We start from the raw sequence: 19,217 nt of genomic DNA on the forward strand, positions 1-19,217 counted from the left end.
ATTTACACTCATCTAGCACTTTATTAGGAACACCGGTGCAATCTAATGCAATCCCATACAACAGCTCTGCCATAAATTCTACTTTTACGAAGCTTATACGTTTTCATACATAGTAAACGCTGGTGTACTGGAGTGCGTTATATTGAAAAGTCATGTACGTTAATGAGATGGATAAAATATTAGGAAAACATTTCAGTATCATGCATTTAAGCACACCACCACCACCGCCCACTACAACCTCAATAAACATAAAATTGAATTATCACCTTTCTGACAATGTCAACAAAAACTGAAAATGTAGAAGCTTCGTAAAAGTAGAATTTATGGCAGAGCTGTTGTATTGGATTGCATTAGATTGCACAGGTGTTCCTAATAAAGTGCTTGGTGAGTGTATATTTGTGCGTCTCGGTGTATGGTGTTCCCACCATAGATGGCTCCAGCGTAGTAAATAATTTTATATTTCGGTATCTGATTTCACCTGTTGGTAGCCCCGCCGCAACGCTGTATAGACGTGTTGTACATTATCAGTCTGTATTGTGCTGTCTTTATATACTCAAAAGTAACTGTGTTTACATTCTTAACTGAAGTCATTTTTCTTTTTCATTCTTTAAAGGAATTGTTTGACATTTTGGGAAATTTGCTTATTATTCCCTTCTTGCAGAGAGTTAGATGAGAAGTTCAAAACCACTTGTGTCTGTGCGCTAGCTAGAGCCTTCAGACGGTTAGCTTAGCTTAGCATAAAGACTGGAAACAGAGGGAAATGGCTAGCTCAGCTCTGTCCAAAGGTAAAAAAATGCTTATCAACACCTCGAAAGCTTAGTAGGTAACATGTTCTATGTTGTTTGTTTAATCTGTAAAAAATAATAAAAATGAAATGGCAAGTTGTGGTGCCAGACAGCTTCCAGTCTTTATGCTAATTTCTCCAACTTCATGTGAGAGTAGCATTGATGCTCTACAGTACCAGTCAAAAGTTTGGACACACCTACTCATTCAAGGGTTTCTTTACTGTTTTCTATATTGTAGTACAACAATGAAGACATCAAAACTATGAAATAACACATATGGAATTATGTAGTAAACAAAGAGTGTTAAAGCTGGAGTGTCTCCCCCTTCTGGCTGTGAGAGTAATTATAAAAACACTGTGGACATGTGCTTACGTCATAGCCTACTCCGTTGCCGCTGTTGCGGCCGTAAAACGCTTGGTAAATTACCACTAGTGTCACACAACCCCTGTGAAATGACTCGTTTAACTATCAGAATTTGATCCATTCGGTCCGATAACATTTGGAAAGTCTAGAGGAGCCGTACAATTAAATGATTTTATCCTGATTCAAGTTAGCAGAGGGCTAACCGGAAGTTAGCCTCTGGGTGTACGTTCAAACAACCAGAATGGGAATGTCTCTCCTCACATGAGATTTAAAATCTCTGCATACCTTGAAATACAGAGAGATTTATCTGGCTGTGATAGGCTTAATCAGCATTGTGTGAACTTGTTTGGCAAAGGCTTGAATATAATAGACGTTGATTTATATGTAAAAGTTTCACACTGCGGGTTTAAACAAACCATTTCATATTTTAGATTCCTCAAAGTAGCAGCTGTCTTGCTTGATGACAGCTTTGCTCACTATTGGCGATATCTTGATCTTGGTTTGTTTACTACATATTTTTCTAAGCATTATTTTTTATAGTTTTGATGTCTTCAGTATTGTTCTACAGTGTAGAAAATAGCAAAAATACAATATAAACCTTGAATGAGTAGGTGCGTCCAAACTTTTGACTCGTACTGTACATGCATAGGCTTCATTAATGTGACCTCATAACCTCACACACACAAGTATAAATTCAGCTTAATCCAAGTCATTTCAGTTATAAAAAGAGTCATGATTGAATTATTATTTTTAGCAGTAACTAGATTACTTATTTTGTCTCCTTTCTTCCCAAGGTTATATAATGGTAACCCTGTGGGGCAACAATTTGGGCCAAAATGTGCTCGCGGTGACCGCATTGGCTGTGGAATACACTCAGAAAATATCGAAGCAGGTTTTACAACAGTCTTTTTCACCAAAAATGGCAAAGAGGTAGGTATTTTTAACCTTTTTATGACATTCTGTAAGGCTTTATTTCATGGACACAGAAAGGCAAATGAAACCAGCAGAACTGTCTCTGTTTCCTCATCCACTGTTTCCTTATAATCTCCTATCCAGGTAGGTTCAGTGGAGGTTCCTGTGTCTGCGGAGGGGCTGTTCCCCGCCGTAGGAATGCACTCCATGGGGGAGGAAGTGAAGGTTGACCTGCAGGCTGAGTGGTTCCTGGAAGAGGATGATAGTATGATGATGGTGGACAGCCATGAAGATGACTGGGGACGGCTTTATGACGTCAGGGTGTGCGGCACGGTAAGAAGAATGAGTCTTATCGATTGCCTCACCGTTAGAGGATGTTTGGGCGAACGTTTGGGGGAGATTTCCGTAATTCGAGGAGATCAGGTTCATCGTTCTGCGTTCAGAACAGAGATAACTCTTTTGTTTAGTCTAACACAAACATTGCAAGCATGCTGTCGTATTTCTTGGAATTTTAAGGGTTTTTTTTTTTTTTACTACAAGGAACTTTTAAGTGTTTATGAAACAGTCTCATGATGCCTCTATATGACCTACACAAGCAAACAACACCTCTATATAGTTATTTTAAATGCCTGCTGAAATCAGACGAAATGATTTACGGCAGGCAGACTGGAAAAACCTGTTTACATTAGATGTAGCGTTGTAGCATGAGGGATTATAAAGACGTTACCAGGACGCAGGAGGATGTTCTCTTTGTTTGATAGTGTTTAAAGTAAAGTCAGGCTTGTTGTCGGCACCATCATCATATTACAATTATTAATCTTTTCATAGCCACAAATAGATACATCACCTTCATCGCCATGCATCCTGCAAACAGCTGTGAAAGTAAAAAAGAAGTATTAAAAATAAGTCTTTTCTTTCACTCGCTTCCAAAAACAAATGAACGCGCTAGCTACGATCTTTATGACACAAGGCGGTGGTGCTCATGGGAAATGCGATCCTCATTTCTGGGAAAACATTACAGCTTTTGTCCACAGAGGGCGCTAAAATCAACACAAAATGAATGTTCCTTGCTTCTTTAAACGATAGTGTTGCTGTCTCCACAAAGCAGCTGCATTACTGTACTAGTTTTTGCTAAATGTAGTTCCAAGCAGGACTTTCTGTAACAATTAATCTGTAGTTTTTTTTTTTTTTAATTAACCATTTACAGAATGCCTTTTAAAAACCCAAAGTGAATTGCTTATTTAATTCTGACCAGAAGCCAAACAAGCTAGAAGAGATTCTTGTGAAAATTAAACTGATCTTGCTTATTTTTGGATGCTGTACCACTTTAAGATTAGTACTGTTTATAAATGTGTTTCTCGGTTAACGATTAGTCTATTAATCACTTCGGCACGATATTTGCCTTCCTTTTGTTGCGAACACAGAGACACAACGTATGTGAAAACATACGGATTACACATTACATTTTGTTTGTTTCTCTAGCATATGTCTTTTGAGAGAGCTAGATTAAAGTAGCTTTCCTGCAGCTTGTGCATAGTGGTTGCCAGTTCCCCGTGTTTGTTTTGTACTCTTATGAGATCCTTCAGCTTTATGTTCTTTAGAAAATCCCTCTTTGTTGACAACTGTACTTAATGCTATCTTAATTTCGAAGAAAGCTCTAGACACAGTCACCCGAATTAGAATGATTTTGTCTGAGTCGTTGTATGATCTTGCTGGGACTGGATTGGGGTCATATTTAGTGAGTGTTTTTGCAGATTACTTCATGACATCATCTTAGGGATTTTCCTTTTTCAGAGTTCTGTAGAAATCAGGTTCACTAACAAGATAAACAGCAGACTCGCGGCGAAGACGTCGAGTCTGTAGAGTCCGGGATTACGCAACACTTTGGCAAATTAACCTGCAAAGTTTAGACACAAGCTGGGTAACGTACCAACTTTTTTTTAATTTACAGGCCTCAATGATAGGGGATGGGAATTCCATCTTCAGACTTGTTCAATGAATGGCACCTCCAACAGCTTTCAGTTGCCAGATGTTGAGAATGGTTGCCACACTGTAATTGTTTTAATTGCTCTCATAATAGTCTGTTATTACCTGAATTAAACATAATAAATTAAGATGCACACATTCTAACACATTTCTTTTGTTTTTTTCATGTTTTCTGTCACTCAAACAGCTGCATTAGATAATGTATGACATCCCGCCAGTGTTAGTGATGGTGAAATCTGATGCCAAACTATAAATCAGTACCATTCCTACACCATACACATTATCAGTCCTGGATGATTTGGTGCCCTAGGCGAATTCTCAGTCGTACCCTCCCACCTGGCCTGGTTTCCTTCGTTGACATGCTTTTGGCATATCACTAATACCGCTTTCAAACCGTGGATATGACACCGGAACGACGCAGGTATGACGCAGGTATGACGCAGGTGTGACGCAGGTCTACCCGACACGTGTTCTTTGCTCGTTGGACCCGTTCATTAGACAGCTGTCACCCTGCTTCTCACTGTTAGCAGAGGCTGCAGTCTGCTGAGTAGTTTCATCAAATTCACTGAGGAATTACTCTGAATTACATCAAATAATTACCAGATAAAAGTTTCTGTTTCAACTCTCTGTCCATCTGTGTCCATCACCCATGGATACTCACTTTCTGTTTCCTTCTCTCTTCCTCTTCCTCACCTTTTTTTAGCAAGTTAAATGTAGGTCCGTCACCTAAAAGACGCTGAGTGGATGCATCGATCGATTAAACCCCCCCCCCAAGTTGACTCACATTTTGTCAGTCGAGTTGCTGCCTTTTTTATTTTTAGCCACATCATTACACACAGAGTAACGCAGCGTGACAGCGTGAGAGGCTGTTAACTTTTACGCGTTCTTTGTCTTTAAATGACCTAAACACATAATTGTGATGGAAACAAAGAGGGGTTGATGGGAAAACGGAGGAACGGCGTGATGCAGAGCCACCGTTTCCCGCTCGGAGCTCTCAGCTCCGCTGTTAAATGCAGGGAAGTCGGCTAAACTGCTGTTTAAACAGACACATACCAGCGTCTCTACCGTCTCCTCCTCTGCCGTCCGGTGTAATCGACTCTTTGGCTGACAGCGCTGTCAGCAGCCGGGCAGGAGAGAGAGAGAGACGCTCGGTGCTGCGCTGGCATTTTACAACTGATCTAATACAAGGACGCGCACTGCACTGCTGATTTTCTCTGACGTTTACACATGACAAACAGCATTAAAACACAAGTCTTACAGGTTAAACAGGAGACTCATCAATGTAGTGCGGGGCGGCTGCTATGCAGGTGCGCTTGATTTAACTGTAACTGCGATATAACCGGGTGGAGACATGACTAACATTTCTCATAGGAGGCTGTATTGGAGAAAGAAACAAATTAAAGAAGTAATGTTTAATATGTACGCCTATAAGAATATAGAGAAATATACTGTTGATGAAAACATGTGTCACCATAATTGTTTTCAATGAGTCATTATGGTCTCATTCGCTAAATTCAGGCCCTCTAATAAGTGTGCTGGTGTTGATTGACAGCTGTGATTGACAGTTGGCTCACCTGCTGGGACTCTGCGGCACTGAGTTGGACTTTTAGAGCTTCTGCACAAAGAATAAACCTTTTTTTTTTGCTCCAAACATGCAGCTCTACTGTTCTTACTCACTCATAACATGCTATCAATGTCTCTTGATTATGACACCTGTAGTAGCTGATGTATGCACCGGTAGGCTAACGTTCGCTTCAGTTAGAGAGGTAGCGGGGCGTGTTGCCAGAGCGTGAAAGGCAACACCCGGCACTCACCTACTGGTTTGCATCGGAGTTGGTGTGAAGCCAACTCCGATGCAAACCAGCGGATGACATCACATCTGGTTTCACCCATCTGGTCGGTTGTAGGGTAAAGATTTAGATCTGTTTTCTCAGACTAAACTCTGATTCAGATAGTCGATATTAGCCACTTGAATGGACTTGGCAACAAGTGTTTCATCAGGGGAACCACAATGCCGTACCCCCCCCCCCCCCCCCCCCCCCCCCCACCACCACCACCACTTTTTTCTACAGTGAACTATACCACCTTTGTTCTATGTCAAGGTGTCAGCTCTACTCCCAACTTCAAAACAGCACAACCACAAAGACTACAAGGCAGGTTTCTCATCGACGGCCGTGTGTGTGTGTGTGTGTGTGTGTGTGTGGGTCCCGTATGTGGTTATGTGATAAACACGTCCGTCCGCAGCGATACACAAACATCTGAAATACACATACGCAGGCTATCATCATCTTCTTCTTCTTCTTCTTCTTCTTCTTCTCTGGAAGCAGACAAGAGGTGATAAAAAGCAAAAAGGGGGTTGTGCCTGCTGTGGGTCAGAAGGATGATTCAACCAGCAGTCTTTGCTCTCTCTTGTCTTTGCGTCTGTGTCTCTCTTCTGTTTTTCTGGACCCAGGAGTCGGCAATGGCATGAAACGTGTTGATGGAGCCAAGTGCCTGGCAGTCCACCAGGTAGTAAAAATTCAATAAGTGGAGTAACGGGACTCTAAGGAATCTTTTACTCTTTCTCATGTGGTTGGAGGTTTTCACAGCTGGGGTGCCCGGCTGCTCGGGCAGTCCAGCAGTTTTTTTAAATTTTTTTTTATCCTCCTTCTCCTCTTCTTCTTTTCTCTCCCTTCCTTTCCTCTCATGAGTAAGCTACCATTAGCGTTCACATCCATGATGTGGTCACCATTGTGAGGGTTTAAGCGGGTGATTATACTCAAACTGATAAGGCTGTCAGGTTTTGACTAGTACAAGGATTTAGTAAACACACTGAAGACAGGGAAGGGTGTGGGACTAGGTGGTAACAGTAGCTGTTTCCTGGAATGACGGAGAAAGTTCGGTTTGAACAAAAAAACAAAAAAAAAAAAACAAAATGAGAGAAAGAAAAAGGAAAGTGTTGCAGAGGAAATTAAAAGATAGGATGGGAGAGGTGAAGGGAAAGAAGAGGTTTGTTTTTGAAGGGTAGAAATCTTTAAGTAGAAGGATTAGTTTGAGGTAAGATTATGCTTTAACGGCAGAATCAGCCACAAGGTGGTCTCACTTAATCTCTGTTGGTTTTGACTTCTAATTAATTTCAATGTGGTTTTAAGCAGCACTGAAACTGTCTCAACTTTTCCAGGTGTCTACTTTAAATCTTCCTTTGAACACAGGACTCCTCTCTTCTCCTCTCATCTGTCTCTTCTCTTCTCCTCATCTTTCTCTTCCTCTCCTCTCCTCTCCTCTCCTCTCCTCTCCTCTCCTCTCCTCTCTTCTCCTCTCATCTGTCTCTTCTCTTCTCCTCCTCTCCTCTCCTCTCCTCTCCTCTCCTCTCCTCTCCTCTCCTCTCCTCTCCTCTCTTCTATCTCTCCTCTCCTCTCCTCTCCTCTCCTCTCCTCTCTTCTATCTCTCCTCGCCTCTCTTCTCCTCTCTTCCATCTCTCCTCTCCTCTCCTCTCCTCTCCTCTCCTCTCCTCTCCTCTCCTCTCCTCTCTTCTATCTCTCCTCTCCTCTCCTCTCCTCTCCTCTCCTCTCCTCTTCTCTCCTCTCCTCTCTTCCCCTCTCATGTCTCCTCTCTTCTATCTTTCTCTCCTCTCCTCTCCTTTATCTTTGTCTCTCCTCCTCTCTTCTCCTCTTCTCTCCTCTATCTTTCTCTCCTCTCCTCTCCTTTATCTTTGTCTCTCCTCCTCTCCTCTCTTCTCCTCTCTTCTGTCTTTCTCCTCTCCTCTCCTTTCCTCTCCTTTATCTTTTCTCTCCTCCTCTCCTCTCTCATCTGTCTCCTCTCCTCAATCTTTTTCTCCTTTACCTGTTGTTGTTTCTCCTCTCCTCTCTTCCCCTCTCATCTGTCTCCTCTCCTCTATCTTTCTCTCCTCTCCTCCCCACTCCTCCATCTTTCACTCCTCTCTTCTATCTGTCTCTCCTCTCCTCCCCCCCCCCCACTCCTCTATCTTTCTCTCCTTTCCTCTCCACTCCTCTATCTTTCCCTCCTTTCCTGTCCTCCCCGCTCCTCTCCACTCCTCTATCTTTCTCTCCTTTCCTCTCCACTCCTCTATCTCTCCCTCCTTTCCTGTCCTCTCCACTCCTCTATCTCTCCCTCCTTTCCTCTTCCTCCTTCTCTCATTTGTGTGGCTACGCAACAGATATTTCCATGCTGGTGGTTTCCGATGACTTACGGATCTATCGTTGGGTTGCCACAGATGAATTACACACCTCTCTCTCTCTCTCTCTCTCTCTCTCTCTCTCTCTCTCTCCGGCTGCTCGGAGGTCGCTTTCACCCAACAGCAGCAACTCAACACCAACATAGTTATTTTTTTTAAATATTTTTTTTTTTATACGTCACTATTTGATAAGTGTAGATAATCACCGCTGCCCCCGGATGATGGCTGTCCTTACTGATTGTTAGGAGGTTGGGGGGGGGGGGGCGGCCGGGGGGGGGGGGGGGCGACGACTGAGTGATAAATTACTTTACTGACTGGTATGCTTTTGATGAGGCGGTACTGAGAAGTGCAAAGCCGCAGAATGCAGAGCACAATGGCGACGGTAGTGACTTGTCTGCAGCTAAGTCTTTGCCTTTGTGAACTGTTTACATTACAGTCGGGGGGGATGGCCACTCCTGTTTAGATAGGTGGGTATCTGATCCTAGATTTCTGCCCACTATCATCATACCTACCTTGCCAAATATTCCTCCTCCCTGCCCCCCCCCCCCCCCCCGCCCCCCCCCTCCCACCACCTCCCGCTCTGTTCTATCTACTTGTGCGTTTTGTCTGTTTTATAACCCTCCGACTCTTTATTTCTTTCTCCCTCTCCGCTCGGTGCATCGTCATCAAAATCTGACATTTTTCATAATTATCCTTGAAAGGAGCTCTGATAAAGTTACTTTAAAAAGGAAACTCCGGAGATATCTTTCAGGGCGGGTACTGTTTTTTTTAACTCCGACCTCCTGGGTTTTTTTTTTATTTTTGAACGTTCTTTATTTTGCTACGCTCCGAGGTCCCTTTCAACTTTTTAATCACTCGATCTCAAGGCCATTCGTTCAGGGTAATGAATACTCTGCCCTCCAAGTTCTGTTTGAGTGGGAAAAGTTTTAATTGAAAAGGCCGTACCCTCGTCGGCTCCGTTTTGTCTATAAATCTTCGTACCGGCGTCTTGATATGCGATGAAAGCAGGTTTTTTTTATCAACCTGCTGATTATTGTCTTGATGAATCGGTTTGTCTGTAAAATGTCAGAAAATAGTGAAATAGTTTCTTAGAGCACACGGTGACATCTTCACATGTCTGATCAACAGTTAAAACCAGGAGATACTCAGTTTACTGTCATGTTTGACAAAGAAAAGCTTCAAATCCTCAACTATGAGACCAGCAAATATGAACCATTTCTTCTTAAAAAAACGACTGAAACGATTAGATTATCAAAATAGTTCTGTTGATCGACTAATCGTTGCATCTCTGGTAAGCAGCCACTTCATCTACAGCCAACCGTAACTTTAATTAACAATAAATTGATGGTAATTAAGAGCAGAAGGAGAAACCACTAGTTTAAACAATACGAAACATTTCTTTTCTTTATTTCATCCATCAGGTTTTTCAAAAAAATTTGTATCATATTATCAGAATTGTCAAGTTTATATCTGACTGAAAAAAGATGAAAAAAAACACCCGAACGCTCCTGTCTCAGTCCAGACATCAGAAGACTGTTTTCACATTCATCTGCTGATAGTGGGAAAGTTTCCCTGCGTTCACCTTTTTAATCTGAGTAGTAGACGGGGTGAACCTACGAGCACGACCGACAGTGACATCACCACGCTATCCAGTATGAAAATGATAAGTGTGATATGGAAATTTACAGCGCGCATAGACTTTTCAATGAAGTAGGAAAGTTCTTTTAGTCCAGCGGTGAAACGTTTGAAATGACATTTGTATATTCGTAGGAGGAGTTGTTTGTCATTTTAAGCCTTTTTTTCGTGGAAAAACTCTATTATTTATTTTAGTTGTCTTCGACATGTCCTGAGAGGACCTTCAAACTTTGCGGTGATTCATGGATTTGATAAATTAATTAGGTACGAGACAGCGTTGCAGAGGCATGTTTTCATTTCATGGCTGTTAATCTGCTTAGAATTTATGGATGTGAATCCTGGTAATTCCCCTAATTTGACAGATCCTCCCCATGGCGAAAGGAAAGTGAAACTTGGAAACATATCATAATGGCATTAATAAACACTTATCAGCGTTTGCTGATGTGTCACACCGTCAGACGGCCTTTGTTTGAACGAGTCCAGAACGAAGGCAGAGAGCTCAGTGACGATGTGACAGTGCACTTTCTGTGTTTTTGTGATGGGGCGCGCAGTGCACTTGGAAATGAAGTGGGGGGACGGGGGGGGGGGGGATTAATGGAAGCTATTATCATTATCAACGGGTGCGTTAAGGGCTGGAATGAGTCATGACCAGTCACATCACCTCCTCTCCCTCCCTTTTTTTTTAAAGTAATGCCGTGATGCACGCAGTCCAGTCCAGAAGAGAAAAGAGTATTTCTTTTTAAAACAAAGGCGTCCACATATTATACTGTAGCACAGCAGGTTGTCTCTAACTTTCCCACAGTGCTTATTATTAGTGTTGCATTAGAATTAGACATGGCTGCATTTATTCAATGCTGCAAAAACTGCATAAACTGCACGTACAATATAATGAACTTGTTTACATGACTATTGTGGTTTATCGCCAAATTGACCGCCGGACTGTTTTTTTGCAGTTAATATGCAGAGTGTTTGCTGTGGCTAGCTGGAAACATACGCACTGACTGACTGACTCTGTGTGTGTGTGTGTGTGTGTGTGTGTGTGTGTGTGTGTGTGTGTGTGTGTGTGTGTGTGTGTGTGTGTGTGTGTGTGTGTGTGTGTGTGTGTGTGTGTGTGTGTGTGTGACAGCTCAGCCTCTGACAAATCTCATGCACTCACCCAGAAACTTCAGTTTTTCCTTCACTTACTCTCCTTTTTTCTTTTTCCTCTCGTCCCTGTACATTTATAAAGGAGAGTTATAAGTCTGAGCATACGTGCAAATTTTTTTGCTAAAAAAAAAAAAAAAAAAACAACATTCAAAACTTGTTTCTTGGCCTCATTTTGTTCCACAGGATATATTCACCTACGCTCATGTCTTTCCATTTAATTCATGCAATCAAGCCACTTGTAAAGAATTTTTTAAAAAAAATCTCCGTTCAGTGTTTTCCACCTAAATAAAGCCATCTGCAGTCGCGGTTTGACCACATCTGTCGCGGAAACATTAATAACAAATTCCGTCGTGAAACGTCGAGTCGATAAAGTCGTGACAAGAGGTCTACGAGTGGAAATATACTACGCTTTCATGACTTTCAGCTCTTTTCAGTGTTTTTTTTTTTCATTTAAGACTGTGTCGGTATTAATGGCTTCCTATCCATCGGGTTAGCCAAACCTGTGTTTCATATCTGCTTTTACACTTACAGCAAAGCACAAAATTAGCACCAGACACCAACCAAAGGCAGCCACTGCATCACTCACCAACCAAAAAAAACTATTTATTTAGTGGCTGATAAAAAATTTGAACATTCACTAGCTGTTTGACTGGTGGACAAAAAAAATTTTGCAGCCTGATCTACAGAAATATAAACATGTTACAAAGTGTTTTCCAGCAGCTTGAAACAGTGTCAAGCAGTCTGGGTGTGGCCACAAGTACAACAGACCTCACGTGACCACACCCAACAGACTGCACCTTTCTACCAATAGAGGGCAGTGCAGCAGTGCTTTTCTTATCTATTTATTTTCTCTAATTAAAGACAGCTCTTACTAAAAAAAGCTCTGATTTAAGTTGCTTTTAAATGTTGGAATGAAAATCATTTTCAACAGCTTTTTAGATTCTAAAATCAATCCGCTAACATTGTTGATAAAGATTTGATTGATCTGTTGGCTTTAAGTTTCACACTAATAAACATAATGTTCCTTTACAAGTGATCTGACTTCTTCATCTCACATACATGGAGGGATTTTTTTTTTCTTCTTCTTCACCTTTCTTTGTCATGACTGTCAGCGGAAGGTGTCTTAGGCAAAACATGTTCGATAATAATCCACATGAATGAAGTTTTTTTTTTTTTTTTTTTTTTTTTTTTATGGCTTGCCACCACGCTCCTGCTCTGCTGTTTTTCTTTAGAGGAGACATTTGGCTGGCTCTCCACTGCGTACGTGCGGCTCAGTGCGAACACGAGCCTCCAATCCTCTGCCTCCTGTTGTCACAGCAGTCGCTGTGCCCACCAACTTAATCCCCTCAGCTGCGGATGAGCGGGCCGACAAGTAAGTGGACAGCACCTGAGTCTGCAGTTATCAGTTTTTCCCCCCAAGAGTACCGGCGTTCCCTCACAGCCCATATCTCACGTTCACTGCCTCCCCCTCTCTCTCTCTCTCTCTCTCTCTCTCTCTTTCTCCACCACCACCACCACCACCACTCCCCTTCATGTGGAGATTAAAACTCTTCAAGATGTATGTATCTTACCCTCTGACACAGTTTTTTTTGTGCTGCACAAAAGTTGGAGCCGTTTTTTTTTTTCTCAGTAACTCTGCTACACATTGCAGTATCTTCACCGGGGTATCTCCTCTTCTGCCCCGGCTTTAAAGTTTATGTGAGCGTGAGCCACACCAGTCATTGTCAAGATTGTAATAATCATCATTGCTCCGTTCCTCGTTGTACCTTTTCCAATTGCCAGAGCCAGCTCAGTACCAACGCCCCTTCTAAGGTTGCCTGCTTCCTTCCTTCCTTCCTCTGGGAACAATAGTCGTGAATCCCAACATGACACTGCTCTTGGATGAAAGTTCACAACTTTCCCATCAAGTTTGATGTGTTTGCAACTTCCCAGCCCTAGCAGCGGCACCATTGCCGTTGCCTCCCGATCTCTGATCGAGCAGCGTGAGAAAAGAGGAAACCGGGAATAAGTAAATCCGAGGAAAGTCGACGGACCGAGCGGAGGCTGGCTCGTCGCGGCCTATTGGACCTGCTCCACACAAGATGACAAGAGTAAAAGCTCTGCTTTGTCCGCATCTGGACCCCAGTTGTTGGCTGTTGTCACCAGAAGATGACCCTACTCACCCATTATCCTTTTAAAATATTTTTCTCTTCATTCTTTCCTCACTGGCTCTGTTTCACCTTTTTTTTTTTTTTTTTTTGAGATTCCCTTTCCATGTTGACAGCCTCGCACTCATGTTCTGTCTAAACCCTCCTTAGTCTTTGTTTTGCTCAGTTTCTCAGTCTCTCTGTTCTTAAGGTTCCCTGATATTCTTATAGAGGTATTAAAACACTCTCACTTGACAGGTTTTCCTTTCCAAACCCACTGTACCATGCAGCTCATTTGTTTTTTAGCTATCCTTACATAACTGATCGTAAGCTGTGTTTCCCCGGAGGTGTTTTTTAGTGGTAGAGGGGGACGTTAAGCTTTTGCTGTAAGCTGTTATGATGTTATTATTATTATTATTATTGCATTGACAAGAGACCAGAGGAATGATATCCAGGTCACCCGTGGCCAGGTCACCCATAGAGGTTTAATATATTTTGACTTTGATTGGTTCTTAAGTACGCTGCTGATTTATTTCTTTAAAAACATTTTTTAAATAGTGTGTAATACAGTGTCACGCTGACATTGTTATGTAACATCTGCTTTTATGTCTGAAGGAAATTTTTCAGCAGAATTTATTTCCAACTGTGGCTCAACTGTGGTCTTCAGTCGCCTGTCGCCTCACAGCGAGAAGGCACTGAATTTAAACCTACTGGGGCCTTTTTTTGTGTGTGTGGGTGTTTACATGTTCTCAACTTTTCTCTCCTTGTTTCTCTGTTTTTAACAACGGTTTGAAATATCGTGTTGATAATTTTATTCACTTTCAGATTTAAGTCTGTTTTTGTGGCTTGTTTCTGAAGGGCTGAATGTACTTTAAAACTGATCCCTGATTATTAAGACTAATGATTACTTTCATCATCGATTAATCAGTTAATCTATTTCTCGATTAAGAAATTATTCTTTTGGTTTATAGGATGTCAGAATATTGTGAGAAATGCCCATAACACATTGCTTTATCCAAGGAGACGTCTTCAAATTTATTGTTTTGCCTGTTTGTCCAAAGCTTAAACATATTGAGTTTCAATTTATTACATAAGAAAAGCTGGAAAAAGCTGAGAAATTAATCATTTATCAAAATAGTTGTATTGCCTAATGGATTAATCAATTATATATTTCAGGTCCAGCTCTGTTTATACTACATTCGGTGTCTGTGTAGTGTTCAGACCTGTACAGTCATTAAGTTTATGCAGGGAAACCTCACGGAAATGAGAAAATGACAAAATTTACATTATGTTCTCACAGCTATGCAAACAAAAGTATGATTCTGTGCCTGGAGTCGTGCATGTTAATCATCAAACCTGAGAAAATATTACATTTATTGAACAGATTTTTCTTAAGTTGAGCTGAACTTTAAATATAAATTAAAGGATATGTTCACAATTTTTCAAGTCTCTCTTAAAACAACAGTCAGGTGCCCGTATGAACAGGTTTTCCTCGCTGTAATCATTCCTCCTGTTCATTAAAGATTCCCTTCAATCTTTCAATGGAAGTGATGGAGGCCAAAATCCACAATGTGTCCACACAGTCATTTAGTGCAAAAATGCATTTAAAAGTTGATGTGAAGCTTATATGAGTCTTCAGCAGTCTGAGTTAGTCACATCAAGTGGATATCTGACACATTTACAGTCTTTTTAGCATCAAATTCCCTCTTTGTGTTTCCACGGACAGTGTTTCCCTGCAGTAGAGGTATCTCTCTATATAAAGCAAGGAATCTGTCTGTATGTTTGTCCTTCATATATCTTGAGAACTGTTCATCTGATCTACTTCATACCTGGCAGGTGGATTGCTGGAGAAAGGAGGAAGTGCAGTGTAGATGTGTAAAGTTGTTTGGATTTGAGAAATATATAAGAATACCTCATAAACAACGTTGATTTACTTCTTCTTCTGCCTGTGGTGTCAACGAGCGGAAATACAGACAACGCCACTTTGCCATTGCAACCCACATTGTGGTCAGAGGTGGGATTACATCAGTAGTGTTAAAGACTTGAAAAAGTTTAAAAGACTTAAGCTCTACTATTGAACTGTGTGCTGTGAACGAAACTTGGCATGTATATTCAAGACTTAGTGCTGGATGTCTCAGGCATGTTCACAAATATATAAAAATACCTCATAAACAAACGTTGCTTCTGCTTCTTCTTCTGCACATGGATTCAACGAGCGGAAATACGGACAGCGCCACTCTGCCATTGCAAACCACATTGTGGTGAGAGATGGGATTACATCTGCAGTGGTAAGAACTACCACAGAGAACGAAATGTTCCTCATGTGTGGGAACTTTGTATGTATGTTCAAGACATAGTGAAGGATGTCTCAGACATGTTTTAAATGAGTGCTACAGTTCATCCGATCAACTTCAGCTCAACTCAGAATTGTAGCCTCCAGATACTCTGCGTGTGAGGCGTTTAGGTAGCATTGGTAAATTGCAGTGTCTACCGATAGTCTGCATGAGAGGCGTTTAGGGGACGGGCACTGTTCTCTCTAGGTATTGAGTAATCAGCCTGTTCTGAACAGGCACGTTTTAAATGGGCACTGCACTAGTAGTAACAAAAAGAGGAACTAAAAAAAGACTGTAATGTTGAACTTGATTTGACTCGTTTGGACGGCTGAAACTACATTTTCAGATAAAGCTTTCTGAGGGAAATAGGATCTTCTAATGGCCAGTATAAACAGGAGGAATGATTACAGCACAAAAAAAAAACTATTTCAGTGTTCATTCGGACATCTGACTGTTGTTTTAAGATAAACTTGAAAAATTGTGAACCCACCCTTTAATCTCTTCAGTTAAGTAGTTAGTATTTCTATTTCAGCTTCACTTACCTACATTATCATTTATTTTCTGAACTTGGTGATGTTTGACAAATCCCACCACTGAGCTGTGCTTACTCTACTTGCTCTTCCTCACTGCTTGAATATGCTAGAGGGCAGATCCAGGACCTGACTACATCGTAAGCTGCTGCTTTAGTGAACCTTGTGGTAAATACTCAGATATTTTGAGGAAATCTGACCTGTGCTTTCATGTTAGTAAATCAGGCTCTGTGTATTTCTTGGTGAATCCAGTTGGAAGTGGAAGCTTCTTTTCAATGTGTAGTCTCTGGACAGCAGTACTGACTTGGATCCTTGAAGAATGGTCATAAATCACCTTCCTCATCCCTCTGAGCAGCGCACTAGTACGACAACTGTGAATTTATTATTCTATACCTACAGTATATACGTCTTGCCATCTTTTCATGCCGTCCTCTCTCTCTCTTTTTCTCTCCGCTCATATTCAGCTTGTGTTTTTCCAACATTGGCAACCTTCCTGCAAAACTGTACTTTTTTTTTTTTTACATCTTTGTCCAAATAAATCACCGGTGGTGGCAGTAGGTTGCTGGCACCGGGAGCCTGCAAGTTAATTTGGGCAACATCTTCCCAGCAGTGGTGATGGTGATAATGAATGGAGCGAATTAAAAGGTGATGAAAAGCTCCACATGGCCGGTGTGCGTGATGAGGTGTCAGCGAAGGGCAACAATGTGGGTCCTCGCCTCTCACAGGTTTCAAAGGAAATCTGGAAGGGACGATTGATTGATTAAACCTGCGGAGCGACCGCATACAGTCAAATGTTTTCAGGCGTTGTTTCGTGAAATAACTTGTGGCGGTTGCGTAGTATTCAAATGTTATTGCTAGTGTCATACCGCATGTGACGGCTGTGAGAACATAAAGATCTCAACATCAACGTCTCTTGTTGTCTTGCAGAATTTTTTAAAACAGTGTTGCTGCAGGTGGGAATGTTGCCGCGAGGCATACTGCATGCATCAAGGCAAATATCATCTTGTCTTCTAACAGTAAATACTTGTTCACCTAACTGCACATCACTTACTCTGTCAGTGCTATGGTAATTACAGGTTATGTTTTGATTTTTGCATTTTGTTTTGCTGCTAAGTGCTTCTTTGAACTTCCTACTCCAGTTAAATAATGTTAGTCCCTCAGCAAGCGCTTGTCAGGATCACAATCAGAAAAAAACTGTATTGATCCCTGCAGGGAAAATTGCTTTTGTTACAGTTGCTCAACACACAGTTAGGAAAGAGGAAGTAAGAAGGTAGGAGCTACTATAAAATGACACAGTAGTAACAATAAATACACAGCAAGTAAATGGAAAAATGTGCAAATGTGCAAAAGGTCACAGTATGGAAGCGTGCAAAGCGGATTAACAGTAATTTAACAGCACTTGTGATGTCACGCGACACATCACACGCTTAAACAAGAAAGTTGTTAAAGCTTCGTAATAAGTAATTGATTTGTTTTGGATGTGCTAATCTAAAAATCACACTAAATTGAAAATACAATAATTTACTGCCGAGTATGATGTTTGAGGTTTTAGCAGAGGACCTACCGTTATGAGTTGAGTTTGAACATGTGCGTGATTATGATGTTTTGAAATATCTCCGCTTCTAATGAATAGGCGGTTGTGATTTGTAGCGGTTTTGTTCAGGTAATTTATCACTTTAGAAAAAAAAAAAAAAAAAAAAAAAAAAAAAAAAAAGACAGAGCCAATGTAGCGCGTTTCATGGTAATGTAAACAAAGTCATGACACGGTTTAAGGAAGAGTAATTTTCACACCGTTCAGCACTAGTGGATGCATTCAGCACAAACATCACCTGTTAGCCCGTTTAAAAAAAAAAAAAAAAAAAAAAAAAAAAAAAGCAGCAATAAGACGGAGCGGCTGTAATCGGCTGTGGCGTTATGGCGTCGGGGTTTTTCAGTCCATCAGTTTGCTATGTGCACAAAAAAGAGTGACTGATGGACAAATCAGATTTGGCTACTGGAAGGCACCCAAGCCAAGTGAGAGATGAATTAGAGCAGGGAATCACAGCATCTGTTCCAAAACGACAAGGCCAGTGGATATATTTTCCATATTAAAGTGGCACATTTGGATCAGATCATTCAGATTTTTATGTCAATATATCAGTTTTTCAAGGACCACAAGTTGAACAGATAATGGAAAACAATTTAATGTAAAAAAAAAAAAAAAAAAAAAAAGCACTCTTTGTCATTTCAACAGTAACTCTTCTAATCAGGTCAGAGTTTGGTGGAAGTGTGAACCGCATAATACAGAGGAGGTCTCTTAATTTCACCTTTCTTTAAGTTCCCTCCATTAGGTGTGACAGGAAATTGGCAGGACCACTCTCTGGGCGTTACATCTGTTTCCCAGGCAGCGGCTCAACAAAACACATCTTGCACACCATCATCACCGTTCTTACCTACTCAGAATTATAGGAGTGAGAGAGAGAGAGAGAAAGAGGGATAGAGAGAGAGAGAGAGAGAGAGATTGTCAGCTATCTCAGTGAGGCATGCTTCGCTCAAGGCTATGTCTCTCTTTTTTTTTTTCTTCCCTCCTGTCTCTCCTCCTTCCATTACTCAGCAGCAAGAAGCAAGAGAGAGAAAAAAAAAACACCGAAACTCTTTCCTGCTCTCCCGAAGGAACAGCAGTTGTCCAGGCATGAAAGTGGAGTAGGTTAAGGAGACACAAGAGTACACATGAAAGGGCAGTCTGTAACAAAAAAAAAAAAAAAAAAAAAAAGGTGGAGGCTAATGCAGGAGGTGTAACTGTTATCCATGTGAACAATTAATCAGCTAGAGTACTATAAAGGAAACTGTAAAGAAATCCGGTTTGGGTTTCAGGAATGTGAAGAGATCCTCTTTCCACTCTATAAGTGTAAAAAGTGCATCGCAGAAAGCTCTTTGCAATAGGAAACTAGCGAGAGGTCGGCCATGCGCTAACTTTCATCATCAATCAGCGTGTTGACGTGCACTTAAGGGTTACTGTGAACGTTCTCCAGTAAACTGATTTCTTCTTAACTGTCATGTAAATCGGAAAACTGGCCACCGTAATCAGGATAGAGGGATTGGAGAAATCTGATTTCTCCAGATAGGGAAAACAGACGGACAGAGCGTCGGAATGGTTGGCTAGGTCGCGTTAGCTTTTAGCTTGGCTAACAGACCGGCCAGCTAGCCCCTCTTCTGCTTCCGTGCACATGAGCCGTTGCGGTCTGCCA

The 19,217-nt window shown here is 41.4% G+C and overlaps 1 protein-coding gene across 2 annotated transcripts in view; it reads left to right on the forward strand.

The window, feature by feature from the left end:
- Positions 1 to 19,217, forward strand: part of spryd3 (SPRY domain containing 3) — a 64,350-nt gene that overhangs the window by 12,006 nt on the left and 33,127 nt on the right. For both annotated transcript variants that reach the window (XM_044351866.1, XM_044351865.1), the window contains exons 5-6: positions 1,943 to 2,078; positions 2,205 to 2,393. In XM_044351866.1, coding sequence (XP_044207801.1) covers positions 1,943 to 2,078; positions 2,205 to 2,393 — 325 coding nt within the window. The remainder of the gene's footprint in view (positions 1 to 1,942; positions 2,079 to 2,204; positions 2,394 to 19,217) is intronic.

Source organism: Thunnus albacares, chromosome 5 (assembly GCF_914725855.1).
Source record: "Thunnus albacares chromosome 5, fThuAlb1.1, whole genome shotgun sequence".
NCBI classification, from domain to species: Eukaryota; Metazoa; Chordata; class Actinopteri; order Scombriformes; family Scombridae; genus Thunnus; species Thunnus albacares.